Below are 16251 nucleotides of genomic sequence, written 5' to 3'. Positions count from 1 at the left end.
GGCAGCACCCAAGGGCTTGAATTTTCGAGCTGTCCCCTTAGATTGTGCGGTGACGTAGTGTCCCCATGAGTGACAGAACACTGAGCCAATCACGGCGCGACTAGAGGACATTACCAACCCCTACGCTCCATATTTTCCACTTCTGCCCCACCACCACAGAAAGCACTGAGCTAGGCAGAAACACCTGCATTTTGGAGCAGCCTTAGTCCAAAAAGAGACCACGTTTGCATGCAGCTTTATTAACTCAATTATTATTTTTATTTTTTACATTGTTTGAAAACTGATATGTGACACATATTAATTAATGCCAAAATAACATGCAAATCAAGCAAACAAATAGGGATGACATTTTCCACTTGTAATTTTGCTTTAAATAAACCATTTGATTGTGTTCTTTAATCTAAACAGTCTTATATAAGCGCAATTGAATAATGATATATACTGTTTTACTGTACATTATTATTGAATTTGTGCGCCTATGGAACCTTTCTTCAAATGCGTGATTTTACGTAGGGCTCGTTTAGTTAAACACTTCCCTATAAATGCACTGGCCCGGAAATGTGTCGTCCTCTTCAAGTGATCAAACATGGCGGTGAGTGCAAGTTTTACGCATAAGGAGGCAAGATTTCGCGGGTTACCTTTTAAATCCACAATCATCAGCGTTATACGGCCAAAAACCCATTGTTTTTATAACCAGATATGAGTAGGTTAATGTGCACTATTGAAACAAAGTTGTATTACGCACAAAATATGCGTCCTTGCTTTTAATTGAAGCGTATTTTGGGGAAAGTGACATGGCTGTTGAAGTCGAGGTTTCTCTCCGAATATGTTTCTCAGTACTTTGTTACAATTGACGCGACATCGGTAGAACGTTAACATGCGAACAGTGAAAATATGAACATTCACGAAATTGTACAATTGACTGCAACATTGTAAACATGATACCTTAGCAAGGTGGCTAGTAGCAGCCGACGATTAAGCCATAGCATATGCACCGGCATGTCCTGTTGGCAGGAATCTGGTTATTTAGCCCGGAAGTTAAAACACATTGAATCACGTTTTTGAATATATTTGTCAGTGTAAACATGTGGCTGCTTGGAAACGGCCTAAAGATCGCCAGTTGGGTATCTATTGACATTGACCAGGATTTAATATCTAGTTAATATCGACATGTTGCTGTGTTGGCAACTAGCTAGCTATCCAGCCTGGCTGCATAGCGGACAGCTGATGTAGCTAGCGAAATTTACGAAACGTAACCGTTAACCTCCTAGCCACCTAATGCCAACGTTTGATTTCAACAGGAACAGAGCGAGAAAAAGGAGAACCCCATGCGTGAGCTTCGCATCCGCAAGCTTTGTATGAACATCTGTGTTGGGGAGAGTGGTGACAGACTGACCCGTGCTGCTAAGGTGCTTGAGCAGCTCACAGGCCAGACTCCTGTCTTCTCCAAGGGTAGGTATCCTATGCCTGTTTGGTTTATGATCATCTGTGGCTGTGTGTTTGATGGTTACTCTGTTGATTGACGTGGTGTTAGTGGAAAATGTTTGTGCTGAAGTCTTCCTCCCCCTGTACCCCTCAGCCCGCTACACTGTGCGATCGTTCGGCATCCGCAGAAATGAAAAGATTGCTGTCCACTGTACCGTCCGTGGAGCTAAGGCTGAGGAGATCCTGGAAAAGGGACTCAAGGTGAGTTTTCAATATTTTATACACTGTCCGTTTTCTACACCTATTTATTACAAACACTGCATGAAGTGTTTTGGGATTGTGGGTTTGTTGACTATGCAAAACTCTTAATCACCATTAATTTGTCAAGGAAATGTTTCTTTCTGACACCCTTTAGGGTAGGGCTTAGTGTAGTGGTAACATTTACCCCTATTTGTACTTTCCTAGAGTTCCGTATACTTGTGGTTAAGTTGAATCACTTGTGTTCATCCTCAGCCAATGGTGATTTGATTTGGCAAGGTGTCAACTTTGACCATTGTCCACATTAGCAATGTATTTGGGCATATTGCCTAATGTTGCAACATGTTGCCCCTGCTAAATGGAATACCTCGTTTCTTCCAAAGGTGCGTGAGTACGAGTTGAGGAAAAACAACTTCTCTGACACCGGCAACTTTGGCTTTGGCATCCAGGAACACATTGATCTGGGAATAAAGTACGACCCCAGCATCGGTATCTACGGACTGGACTTCTACGTCGTGAGTGGCTAAACATATTTTAGAATTATTTTTTAAAAGTTGATTTTTACCTGCCAGTTGGGATACGATAGGGTTTTACATGTCTTCTAATCTGAACCACACTCTTTCTTTCACTCTTTGTTTTCAGGTCCTGGGCAGACCCGGTTTCAGCATTGCTGACAAGAAGCAGAAAACAGGCCGCATTGGTTTCAGGCACCGCATCCGCAAAGAAGAAGCCATGCGCTGGTTCCAGCAGAAGGTGTGGCTCTGTTTAAAAAATATATATATATATATATATATATATATATATATATATATGACTCATTGTTTTGAATGGGTTCTCTTATACAGGGTGGGCAGTCATACCTGCAGATTATTGGCTGTGTGTTGCCAATTAAGCAGTATCGCACTCCTGAGTCTACTAATCAACAATTTGGTCTTCAATGTTGACTTTGATTATTTTGAATTAGTGGTTACTGTTTGGCTGAAATAAAAGCCTGCACTCAGTGCCCCCATGCAGGTATGATTGCCTTCTGCTGCTTAAATGCTGTTGGTAAGAACTCTGTTGACTCGTATTGTATAGTAAGGCTGAATGACCTGTGTAATATAAAATTGACGGCTTTTCTTTTGTGTGCAGCTTGAGTGGACTTCCTTGCAAAGCATCTAATTGTTTTTTTTGTTTTTTTCCTTTAGTATGACGGTATCATCCTCCCCGGGAAGTAAAGGACCATCATTGACCTTGTTTATAACTATAATAAAATGGAAAAATACCAGTGTTTGGTTCTGTGGTCATTGACGTGATATGAACAATATGCTGAATTTTATAGTCCACATTTATAATTCTGCATAATAGGAAATTGTTGGCAGTAACGTGACTCAAAGGACAGACTGCGCTAATGGGTCTAAATTCTGGAATGAATGGAGCTTGCTCCTTACAAGCACATATTAGTATGTTCTCTTAGTCTGCTCTCAAAATACTAAGGGTCTGTTGAGAAGCTTTTGCTTCAAAGGGGAAATTAATATAAAATCAGAATGCATGATGGAGACAATGTATTTGATTTTGAGTGTTTTGCCTGAAGTATACTTTCCTAAGTGCATCCAGTTGTATTGAATGGTTTGTGTATGTAATACTTGGTGTTTCATTATTCTGGCACATGATGGCAGTATTGGCTCTTAAATTGAGTAGTCTGGGTGAATTGAGTTTGATACTATTTTTGGAGGTCACATGGCTCTTGAAATCATGAATTTAAGCAGCTGTCTCCTCGCTCTTCAGAATGCCTTTGGGAGGGTGTCAGATGAGTTGGTGCAGGCATGGAGGATTTTATGCTTCCAAATGCAGCTATTTCATGCCATTTTAGAGAATGTGGCAATGGACAACGCAGAAATTGTTTCCTGGACAATGTGACTAAGTTACCTCAGGGTTTTAATTAAAACCGATCCACCAAAGCCCCATACACTACCCACCATTGCGACCGTTGGTTGGCCCTTGCTTCATACTTGTCTCCAAACCCACTGGCTACAGGTTATTTACAAGTCTCTGCTAGGTAAAGCCATGCCTTATCTCGGCTCACTGGTCACCATAGTAGCACGCGCTCCAGCAGGTATCTCACTGGTCACCCCCAAAGCCAATTCCTCCTTTGGTCGTCTTTCCTTCCAGTTCTCTGCTGCCCATGACTGGAACGAATTGCAAAAGTCTCTGAAGCTGGGGAGACATCTCCCTCACTAGCTTTAAGCACCAGCTGTCAGAGCAGCTTACAGATCACTACACCTGTACATAGCCCATCTGTAAAGAGCCCATCTATCTACCTCCCTCATCCCCATACTGGTATCTATTTATTTATCTTGCTCCTTTGCACCCCAGTATCTCTACCTGCACATTTATCTTCTGCCGATCTACCGTTCCAGTGTTTAATTGCTATATTGTAATTACTTCGCCACCATTGCTTATTTCCTAAACGTACCTCATTTGAACTCACTGTATATAGACTTTTTGTTTTCTTTTGTTCTACTGTATTGACTTTTGTTTATTCCATGTGTAACTCTGTGTCGAATTGCTACGCTTTATCTTGGCCAGGTCGCAGTTGCAAATGAGTACTTGTTCTCAACTAGCCTACCTGGTTAAATAAAGGTGAAATAAAAAAGATCCCCTTCGGTCAGTTATGAATTGGGCTGCTTATGTAAATGCCAAAAGCACCAACACACACTTACCCTGTGCCAGCAACTCTCAGTAAGACGAATACAGAGTGATTCCTCCAATCCAATAAGCCTAATTAGCATCCAATGACATTATAGTTGAGTCCTCATTTACTTGACCCCTATTTTTGCTAGGCAGGTTCCCATCTATGGGAGTTTTACTGATTCCTGGTAGCTTGTCATTGTATCGCCTGGATGGAGGTCAACTCTATAACAAACAGGTGAGCTGGAATCCATGGCCTAAATACAAAACATGACCTGTGCCAAATCTCTAAACGGTCACCCATTTAATTTCCAAATCAAAGGTCTGCTGTTCTGTTTCTGGTAGGTGAAAATTCTGAGGCCTGCGAATAGGTCAGGGTCACAGTTTGCTGGGCTATCACCCTGTCAGACATTCTCTACCTGTGCTCGTCAGTGGGTGACATTGTAATCATGTTATTTTGACCTCTAACGTTGTCCACCTATACTTCAGCAGTCACTGCAACTCTCACTTCATTGCTCTTAAAAACATTTTTTATGTATAATAAAACTTTTGAGCTAAACTACTTCAGACAAGCATACTTTACAGTACTGTTATACATATAGTATTATAAATACATATTCACAGTTTTTTTAAATGAGAAATGTTTAACATTTTGCTGAAAATCATATTGTAATATTTGTCAAGATTTTATGACTTAATGTAGAACACCCAGACACTATCATTCACTCCAGAATGTTCACACACACACACAAAAACACACACACGTAATCACCACAGTCGTTAAATGTTCCACCTTACTAACTGCAATACATATTGTACACATTCTGCAAATTGATTTAATTTACAGTCATATTCACAGTCAACAACCACATAGGCCCCATTCCATTGAACTCCCTAATGTGCTGTTGTCATACCAGTATAGGAGTTAATTCACTCTGCCTTCCATCTTTAATTTTCCTTTCTTTACTGCTCTGTTCCTCTATCTACAGCACTCTTCTCTCCTCCACCTCTATCACTCCTCCCTTCCATCTTCCTCTCTCATATTTTTTTTTTTTAAATCTCGCTCTTAGTCAGTGATGGACTGTGGGGCCACGCTGCTCTCTCTCTGTGGCAGACGCAACTCCTCTTTGGTTGTTGGGGTGTTGCGGTGCTGTTGCCTGCGGGGGGTGTGGCGGGGTGGGAGGGTCAGGGTGCAGCAGGACACGCCCACAGTGGCCTCGGGCAGATTCTCCTCCATGGACCAGCTGTCAGTTGCCGGGGTGTACTTCTGCACGGCCGCCTTGTAGCGCTTCTCGGCCTCGTTCCAGCCACCCAGCAGGTACAGTTGTTCCGCGAGCGGCGACAGGCCTGCCGTGCTCACGCCCAGGGGCAGGGGGAGGCCCGGCTCCACTCACCGTTCTCTGGGGAGAACACCTCCATGGACAGGACGTCCACGCGGTCTCCGCTGGGGCCCAGCTGGCTACCACCCACCACGTACACCTTCCCTCCCAGGGTGGAGGAGCAGTGCCATCCTCGGGGGGTCTCCAGGCTGGCCTTCTCACTCCAGGTGTCCGTCTCAACGTTGTAGCAGGCCACGGAGCGCGAGTAGGCGCAGTTGATGTAGCCGCCGGTCACCAGGATGTCTCCGGAGGGCAGCACGGCACTGGCGTGGCAGCAGCGTGGCATCTCCATGGGCGCCTTGAGCTGCCAGATGTTGGAGGAAGGCAGGTAGCTCTCGGTGGTGGCCAGCAGGCCCTCCACGTTGCGGCCGCCAACAGCGTACAGGCGCCCCCCGGTGGCTACCAGGCTGAAGTGGGTGCGGCGCTGGCGCATGCTAGCCAGATGCAGCCAGGTGTTGAAGCGAGGGTCGTACCTGAGGAGGAAGTGATAAACAGTGATGAGTCAGAATATGAAGTTGTCTAAATTGAAATGAAATCTACACATAATCAATGAACACTCAAGTATGCTTTGCTGCCTTATAATCTTTACTGTATGTTAAGGTCTGGACCTAGTCAGTGACTTTTCTCATGTGTGGGTGTTTGCTAATACATTAACTCAGCAAAAAAAGAAACGTTCCTTTTTCAGGACCCTGCCTTTCAAAGATAATTCGTAAAAATCGAAATAACTTCACAGATCTTCTTTGTAAAGGGTTTGAACACTGTTTCCCATGCTTGTTCAATGAACAATAAACAATTAATGAACGCGCACCTGTGAACACCAAAAGAAAGATTCCTTGGGCCCTTGCTCATCTGCATGAATGTGCCTTGGGCATGCTCCACGGAGGCATGAGGACTGCAGATGTGGCCAGGGAAATAAATTGCAATGTCCGTATTGTGAGACGCCTAAGACAGCACTACAAGGAGACAGAACAGACAGCTGATCGTCCACGCAGTGGCAGACCACGTGTAACAACACCTGCACAGGATCGGTACATCCAAACATCACACCTGCGGGACAGATACAGGATGGCAACAACAACTGCCCGAGTTACACCAGGAACGCACAATCCCTCCATCAGTGCTTAGACTGTCCAAATAGCCTGAGAGAGGATGGACTGAGGGCTTGTAGGCCTGTTATAAGGCAGGTCTTCACCAGATATCACCGGCAACAACGTTGCCTATGGGCACAAACCCATCGTCGCTGGACCAGACAGGACTGGCAAAAATGCTCTTCACTGATGAGTAGCGGTTTTGTCTCACCAGGGGTGATGGTCAGATTTTAGTTTATCGTCGAAGGAATGAGCGTTACACCGAGGCCTGTAATCTGGAGCGGAATCGATTTGGAGGTGGAGGGTCCGTCATGGTCTGGGGCTGTGTGTCACAGCATCATCGGACTGAGCTTGTTGTCATTGCAGGCAATCTCAACGCTGTGCATTACAGGGAAGACATCCTCCTCCCTCATGTGGTACCCGTCCTGCAGGCTCATCCTGAGATGACCCTCCAGCATGACAATGTCACCGGCCATACTGCTCGTTCTGTGCGTGATTTCCTGCAAGACAGAAATGTAAGTGTTCTGCCATGGCCGGCGAAGAGCCTGGATCTCAGTCCCATTGAGCACGTCTGGGATCTGTTGGATCGGAGGGTGATTGCTAGGGCCATTCCCCCCAGAAATGTCAGGGAACTTGCAGGTGCCTTGGTGGAAGAGTGGGGTAACATCTCACAGCAAGAACTGGCAAATCTGGTGCAGTCCATGAGGAGGAGATGCACTGCAGTACTTAATGCAGCTGGTGGCCACACCAGATACTGACTGTTACTTTTGACCCCCCCCCTTTGTTCAGGGACAAGTTATTCCATTTTTGCTAGTCATGTGTCTGTGGCACTTGTTCAGTTTATGTCTCAGTTGTTGAATCTTACGTTCATACAAATATTTACACATGTTAAATTTGCTGAAAATAAACGCAGTTGACAGCGAGAAGATGTTTCTTTTTTTGCTGTTGTTATACAGGATATCCATGTACCTGCTGAGGGTGCTGACAGCGTGCTTGGCCTGGTTGCGTGCATCGTTCTGGTCCTCTCCTCCTGCCACATACAGAAAGCCGTCCATCACAGCCACACACTGGTTGAAGCTCTTAGCGGGCAGCTGGGACAGGTGGCGCCAGGTGGCCGCACCCTCACGTGGATCTCTCCACAGCACCTGGAAGGGAACCAACGTCAACAATGTAGCACTTCTCATTTCGGATAATACGGTTGAATCATGGTGATTGGTGAAACAGTAGTTTTCTAAAATGTTGGTTAACTTCTTCATCAGATCTTTGACCTCTGCCTAACGTTTAGCCTACCACAAGATCCGCCACACTCACCACTCTGCTCAGTGCCCGCTCGGTGATGGAGGGACGCCCCCCAACAGTCAGCAGGGTGGCCTGTCCTCCACGCACCTGCGTGCGACGAGACTGCAGCGTGTTCTGTTGGTGGGGCAGCAGGTGATAGTTCATGGCATCCACTAGCAGGCGGTGGCAGTGAGGGTCCATCATCATCCTCGCCACGGGCTGGATCTCGCTGACCAGCTCGCTGGCAGGAATGGTCTCGAAGCGCACGTGGGACAGCAGCTCGGCGGCGTGCACCTGGCGCTTGGGGTCGAAGTCCAGCCACTTCATGGCCAACTGTGGTTGAATGAAACCAGAAATATACTTAGAATCCTATTCGATTTGGCTTATAAATACCGTTCCCTCTCTGCTTCCTTGCTATGTCTCTCATTCCTACTGGTATTGTGTATTAATAACCATACATACAGAGAGTTATACTGACTGAGTATTTCTATTCACAGTAGGATGTCAAATAGCCTGGCAAGTGTCTGTGTACTAGGGTCATGTGGCTATATCATGTCCTTAACAGCTGGTCTGAGGATTGATTTAGGTTTCGCTCAAAATGGCTGTAGTTGGGGGTAGGGAATGAGGAGACCTGATCCCAAGTCAGTTATTACACGCAGAAAAGTAGGGTAAAGCAAGGTTAGCGGAGCTGACCTGGAAGGCGGTGACTTCAGATGGCAGCAGCAGGCTGTCCTCCTGGAGGAAGGCTGTGATCTGTTCCAGGGTCAGCTGGTTGAACAGGGGCGTCTCGGTGAACGCGACAAAGTTCTCCAGCACAAAGCGGCGGGCCGCGTCGCGCACGGGAATCAGGCCGTAGGCGACGGCGATGTTCCACACGTACACGCACGTCTGCACGTTCATCTCGGCCAGCAGGAAGTCCATGCACATCTGGAGCAGCTGGGGGATCTGGAGGGTGGCAGCGGCGGACACAGTGCAGCCGATGGTGTACAGGGACATGTGGACGCGGCCCAGGTAGGCGAAGGTGATCACGTTGGCCAGGCCTGAGAATAGGTGGAAAACATTATTGCTTTATTCATGTGTTTTTGTCTATTCATGTGGACTTTGACAGATACGTTTCCAAACAAGACTGTTCCTGCCTTTAATAAATGTCAGCTATAGATGCTAGGCGGTTAAGTTTGAAACCTACCGAGGGGGGAGAGCGACGACAGCTCTAGACGCTTCATTCCAGGGTCCTTGGCCAGGATCTCCCGGAAGTACTGGCTGACGGAAGAAATGACCAGCTTGTGCACGTCGAAGGCCTTGGTCTTACAGGCCAGCTCCAGGTCAGTGAGGAAGCGCTCCTGGCGCATGCGGCTCAGCTCCTCCAGCAGGGCGTTGCCGTGGAGGGGGCGGGTCACTTCACAGCCCAGGCCCAGGCCCTTTTCTCCGGGCTTGATGATGGGAGGGGGCAGGGGGAGGTTGAGGTGGTTGAGCTGCACGATATCCAGTGCAGCCATCTCCTCGATCTTCTTCACGCCCTCCACCACCACCACTCCTCCTCCTGTCATCTGAGTAGTAACAGTGCTCACCTGGGTGACAACTGGCTCCATGGCAGTCTCCTTTGTACGATTGATCTTCTTCTTGGGGGCCATGGCGACAGCTACTTTAACAGTTGGGTTAAAGATTTTGTCTCTCTCGAGTTCTGACTGAAGCACTGAGGGATGAGGACAGACCAACTAATCAACAAATTGACAAAGTAGATGTTTTACTGAGTGTGATACGGTGGACTTTCTTCATTGATAAACAACCACTGAGTGACTGTTGGACTAGCTATGTGTTCTCTACTGCTAACAGAAGGGGAACAGATTGACAGACACCGGTGTGTAAGGGTGGTGGGTAGGTGGGGTTGGTCAGTTTCAGTGCGACAGCACACAGGACCTGAAAAAGAGAAGTACTAAGTACCACAACATCAGAGATAAAGGCCATGGCAAAAAAGTAACGACATATACTCTTTATCTCACTCTCTATCACAGACGGAGTCTAAAAAAAGAGGGGTGTGTGATTGACAGCTGCAGGTTTCTGAGGGTGCTTCGGGTCAGGTTTATGGTTTATAGCAGCCAGACACAAGTGCTTGTACTCATACTCAAATACAGACTCCCACTATATTTCAGTAACAGAAAAACTATGAATCTTATTCATGTTTTAAAATGGTCCTATTTAAAAATGTGAGAAACTTGAGGGGAGTTTTAGAAGGACACTTGAAAAATATACCGTATGATCCTGTATAGTCTCTTAGTTTTGAATTAGAAATTAAGTATAAACGTTGCTTATACACATGCTGGTTATTCAAGTTTCAAAGTGTCTCAATCATTACGACAAACTAAGCACACACTTGTAACGCATACTTGGAAAAATACACACATCTCACTAGCTCAACATCCATGGCAACTTCAATTACAGATACACAGGCGTGCTCATGTCACCTAAAAATACACTAAGGGCAAAGCGAGTATAGCGGCGCCCCTGCCCCTTGGATTACTACCCATTAAACCACCTCTCTGGTTCCACACCCCATACCTCCCCTCATCATATCCTCCCAGTGATTTGACACACTATACCCAAATTACTTTCATTCAGTGCTTATCACTTTGTAAATAAACACAAAAGGACAAGCTGGGACTGTGGCCTTTATAGATATAAAATACAAAGGATCACGGGCAATTAAAATGATCATAGTGGGACAACCTAATCATGACTAACCCTTTGATTACAAGGGTACAGTGTCATTATCATCAACAGAGGACCAAAACCTGGAAATACTGCTGCTACTCTGTTCTTTTTTACTCGTATTATCTATCCTGATGCCTAGTCCCTTTACCCTGCCTTCATGTAAATATCTACCTCGAGTACCTCGTACCTCTGCACATTGATCTGGTACTGCTCCTCCCTGTATATAGCCTCATTCTTGTTTATTTTTATCCTCCTGTTATTATTGAAATTGTTCTTATTTTTAACTCTGCATTGTTGGGAAAGGACTCGTAAGTATTTCACAGTAATTTGTTGTAATGGAATTGGCCCCTGGGTGTTCTACTCTGGCAAAGAGTCTCATTTTGCTTCATGTCTGTTTTGACATGTACAAATAGAAACAGAAATTCAACATGCTTTTTTTTTACCTTGTGATATTCCTCTGCAGATTCATAAAAAACTAAAGTAGCAAGAAAGGAGATAATATGTATATGTTTTGTGTGAAAGGACATTTGTTTCTCTCTCAAAAACCATGGAGATTTTTCACTCCATGCTGCTGATGTTCTCGGTAAACGTTATACCTTTCCATGGCCAAAGTCAGAGTAAACAACATGTCAGAGTGCAGGTGCTTTCCACCACGTGTGCTATGAAAATACATACATGGAGATCCTGTCGGAGATTGACCCTCAGCCAAGGTTATTTATGTCCAGACTGTTGTTTACAGATCACCAACAGAAGCAGTGGATATGGGTCACCAATCATCCTTGACCTATCAAAGAGGTGTACATCTCCTCAATGTATGAAGTACCAGTTTTAAGAGATAGTAATTTCATTGAATAAATAGATGTGCTGCTATTTCTGGATCCTGTGCTGAAGTCTGATGTTGTTCTATTGTTGTGTCTATTTGCCATGGGGTGTCCAGTATGGGAGATGACACAGCAGCTGTGACTCCCACCAACCGTTGTTACAGATATTTGTGAGGGTTAATGTACTATGTGAAGTTATTTTCATTTGATGTAATCATGTCACATTGTTAGCTACATTTCTAGAACATTGCTGAATATTCTAAGACCTTTGCAAATGTCTTCCTTTGGTGGTTAGGTTCTTGCCCACCCGCGGAGAAGTTTTAAGAAAGTGGTCTCAGAAATATCAGGTTCTTTCTTACATAAGCAGCCTCTACTTGTGTTGTTGACCTTTCAGTGGATGCTTATCTTCACTTGCACTTCTCAAGAAGGCCTGGCCAAGCAACAATTTAGGTCAAACTGTCAGGGATCACTTTCCCCCATCATTCCGATAGTTATCATCCCACTGGGCACACACTGGAACCAACGTGGATTAGACGTTGAATTGACATCTGTTTCCAGTGGAATCTCTGGTGCAGACCAGCTATAGGTCAGTAATGGTAGGTTATAATTTTGGCACCCAGAACAAATCTTGAGTAAGCGGTGGCCTCTGGCCATCTACTCGATTTTGGCAAGTCTGTCACAAGATATTATTAGTGGTACAGTACATCACTGGTCACTGCTGTTTCATCTCTTTTGCGGTGTGTTGCGACATCCAACTAGGTGGCTACTCACACCCGCCCTTTGGCATGTAACTAACTATCTCCCAGTGTCAGCTCTCTCTCATATGACACCGACAACAGCTGCTGTCCTGTCCCCCTCTCCATATGGGGGTGAACACAGCCCAGACACAAGCATCATCCACTGCACTGACCGGGGATATTTGAAAACATCAAGTTCAGAGAGAATGAGTAGGAGGGGAGTGAGAGAGGCAGAGAATCTAATACAGTATGCATGTGAATCTTTGTGAAAAAAATAATGTAAGCTAGTTGAGGTCTGAGGCAGAGCTTAACGTTGGGAGGTAGTGGTGTACATTTTCATTGGTTGCTGTTTGGGGGTTTAGCCTGGGTTTCTGTATAGCACATTGTGACATCTGCCGATGTAAAAAGGGCCTTATAAAGAAATGTGATTGATTGATTGAGTGTACTTCTCAAATGTGTATTGGAGTGACCGAGTGTGCCATAACCTCCGTACGGAAAAGATGTCTTTGTCGAGGATGATGAGGGTCAGAGTTGGTAGGAAAACAGGACAATAATGTGAAGGAAAGATGAACTACCAGACCCTATGAAAAACATCATATGGGATAGGCTAGGAACAGACAGAACATCATATGGGATAGGCTAGGAACAGACAGAACATCATATGGGATAGGCTAGGAACAGACAGAACATCATATGGGATAGGCTAGGAACAGACAGAACATCATATGGGATAGGCTAGGAACAGACAGAACATCATATGGGATAGGCTAGGAACAGACAGAACATCATATGGGATAGGCTAGGAACAGACAGAACATCATATGGGATAGGCTAGGAACAGACAGAACATCTTATGAAGCTGAAGAAAAAGGAGGACAGAAATGAAAAGGGGGCATGAACATAAGGAAAATAGCAGAGATGGATCAAAATCGACAGGAAAGATTTTGGAACGTGGTAGAGGTACCTGAGTAGGTGACACCGTGACAAAACAAAAACAAAGCCTGAAAGAATGATCGTTAGCACTAACACCACCTGTTGTTTAACAGTGTTGATGCAAAATTGGGCTCCTGAGTGGCGCAGCGGTCTAAGGCACTGCATCTCAGTGCTAGAGGTGTCACTACAGACCCTGGTTCGATCCTGGGCTATATCACAACCGGACGTGATTTGGAGTCCTATTGTGCGGCGCACATTTGGCCCCGTGTCCTCCGGGTTAGGGTTTGGCCGGGGTAGGCCGTCATTGTAAATATGAATTTGTTCTTTAGTGTCTTGCCTGGTTAAATAAAATCTCAAAGCCCAGAACTCTGTGCGGTACACAATGCCATCATGCGTCCGACTCTCACCTCCCCCAGTGTCAGAATTCCTTTGCCTATCTCCAGAGATTATTTATAGATGCTGAGCAACACTGTGCCTTTGAGGCTATAGCTCGTATGCATCCTGCTATCAACTTGGCCTCACATGAACTGTTTGTGAGTGTGAGTGAAATAAAATGCAACTTCAGATTCTACATAGTGTGTAATTGATGCTATAGTCAATGTGATTACATCCATTATTTTAGGTGATGAAATGTTTGAAAAGGTTCTTATTTGGGTATGTCTTTCATGCCAATGTCTGCACAATTGTAGTTTGTATTATTGGCAATGGTTAAGTTGTAAGGTTCTGGTGAAATACAAGAGCACAGCAGTGCAACTTCTAATGTCAGCATGTTACTTAATATGTATAAATGCTTTATGATTAGGATAGGCTATCTCATCAAGTTGGATAAATCATGAGTCGAAGAATCATGCAAATAGTTAGAGAAAAATACAGTCAATATGCTTTACCTGTCTCTCTACCCACTTTCCTCTCACTCTTCTTCCTTTTCTTTCTTTGTTTCTTGGCTTTCTTTCACTTGATTGATTTTCTCTCACAGGTTGTTCTCTCTTCCTCTGTCCCTCCGTCCTCTGTCTGTCTTTCAGTGCACTGTGGTTCAGTGTTTGAGCGAGTCGGGGTCCAACCAAGTTTATGAAATGAGACCCCTCCCTCCCTAATTTCCAGCTCACACCACCTACAACTCCAAATGCCCCCCCCCCCCCCCCACTAAAAATACTCCATATGTGGCCAGCCCTCTGCAATCCACCCCCTTCAGCCACTAGGCTGAGCAGACTATGCCAATATGCTGTGCTCAAGTTTCTGTTGTCTCACAGTCTATCTCTCTGTGTTGTGTGTGTGTGTGTGTGTGTGTGTGTGTGGAAGGGCCTCTGGTGCTATTTTAACAAAGTAGTGGATAAACTTGATGGGGTTGTTGATGCACCGGATGTTGTAGAGGTTCTATCAAGTAGGCATGCACTATGATACTGACAACAACATAATTGTATTGATTATTAATACATTAGCATCTGAATACCAGTATTGTAAAGGCAATAACTAATGATGGCAAAAATATATGATAAAAACTGTAAGATGTAACATTTATATAGGGCCATATCAGTATATTATCACCAATATCATTGAGGTCACAAAGGATATTAAAGGCCCAGTGCAGTAAATATGTAATTCTCCTGTGTTTTATATATATTTCAACATTATGAGGTTGGAATAACGCTGTGAAACTGTGAAAATGATGATATTCCCCTTTAGTATAAAACAGTGGTTCCCAAACTAGGGTTTGCGAACCCATGTGGGGTTGCCTGATAGGAAAATGGGGTCGTGGGTGAATTTCCAAAATCCGGAAAAGAATGTAACATTATAGTAGACGATCTTATACAGAGTGACTTACATGAACAATTAGTGTTAAGTGCCTTGTTCAAGGGCACATAGACAGAGTTTTAACCTAGTGGGCTCGGGGGTTACTGGGCGAACGCTCTTAACTGTTGGGCTACCTGCCACCCTCAAAATGCTGTCTTTGTCTCTCAAAATCATTATAATGTCGTTTACATAAAAAATCTAAATGAAAATTATTTCACTTTAAAAAGTTAAAATTCAACCAGAGAGCCCCTTAGATCGTGGGAACGGCCGAACTTGTCCGTTGTACTTGAATCATTCCCACCGTGAATGTGTAAGCCTGCTATGCTATGAAACCCCATACTATTCCAGATACGTTGATATTACCAGCCACAATTAATGTGAAAAAAATGTGTGGGGAGGCAGAGAAACTCACATCAATACCTTTGTCAGATAACACTGTGAAACTAAGAATTGATGCTATCGCTAACTATCAAGAGGAAACTGACTGAACGACTCAAAAACTCCCCACACTATGCTCTATTAGTTGTGAGGGCCGAGATGCCCATGCATTGACTTTTGTTTTCTAGGGGCATGCTATTCACAAGTAAACATGGTTCTGTCTCACGATTTCCAAGCATGAAATGAAGCAGGGGACATTCAATGTGCTGCGTGGCTATATTGACGAAAAACAGGTTCCTTTGGATCGAATGGTGGGCTATTGCACAGATGGGGCTACATCTATTAAGGGACGGCAGAAAGCCTCTGTACTCTAGTTATGAATGTGCCTCCCTCTGCTATGTGGACGCACTGTATGATACACCCTCTGAGCTATGATGGATACACCGCAACAACTCGCCGCAAAAGAGCTAAGCGCCCAACTCGGGGGATATGCAGCAGGTAACTTCGATTGTAACCTAAATCGCGCACGCCTGTTGGCAAAACTATGTGGAGATATGGGATCAGAGCAATGACAATGTTCTAGTGAAAACAGAGGCTTGGTGGTTATCGAGGGGGAGTGTTGGGGGAAAAAAATAATTGAGAGAGAAACTGCTGTCAATCACAATGTCTGTGAAACAAAACAAAGACTTTGTTGACTTTCTGTATAACAAAATACAATGTGGCTATGTAACAGACATATTTGGGAAACTGAACAAACTAAACGCAAACATGCAGGGGGAAATAC

General features: G+C 44.7%; 2 protein-coding genes across 2 annotated transcripts; one reads left to right on the top strand and one right to left on the bottom strand.

Annotated features, from left to right (window-relative positions):
* Positions 1 to 530: 530 nt before the first annotated feature.
* On the top strand, positions 531 to 2950 carry LOC135550036 (large ribosomal subunit protein uL5-like). The gene is made up of 6 exons (XM_064980476.1): positions 531 to 592; positions 1302 to 1452; positions 1580 to 1686; positions 2067 to 2198; positions 2326 to 2436; positions 2871 to 2950. Exons 1-6 carry the CDS (start codon positions 587 to 589, stop codon positions 2898 to 2900), a joined length of 537 nt encoding a protein of 178 aa, XP_064836548.1. The 5' UTR covers positions 531 to 586; the 3' UTR covers positions 2901 to 2950.
* A 1736-nt stretch (positions 2951 to 4686) lies between these two features.
* On the bottom strand, positions 4687 to 14372 carry LOC135549100 (kelch-like protein 31). The gene is given in 7 exon segments (XM_064979160.1): positions 4687 to 5730; positions 5733 to 6205; positions 7790 to 7965; positions 8132 to 8431; positions 8792 to 9138; positions 9285 to 9791; positions 14186 to 14372. Coding segments are annotated over 6 exon segments (2052 nt in total). The 5' UTR covers positions 9730 to 9791; positions 14186 to 14372; the 3' UTR covers positions 4687 to 5419.
* Positions 14373 to 16251: the final 1879 nt, after the last annotated feature.

Source organism: Oncorhynchus masou, chromosome 12 (assembly GCF_036934945.1).
Source record: "Oncorhynchus masou masou isolate Uvic2021 chromosome 12, UVic_Omas_1.1, whole genome shotgun sequence".
NCBI lineage: Eukaryota > Metazoa > Chordata > Actinopteri > Salmoniformes > Salmonidae > Oncorhynchus > Oncorhynchus masou.
This window is presented reverse-complemented; position numbering and strand designations above follow the sequence as displayed.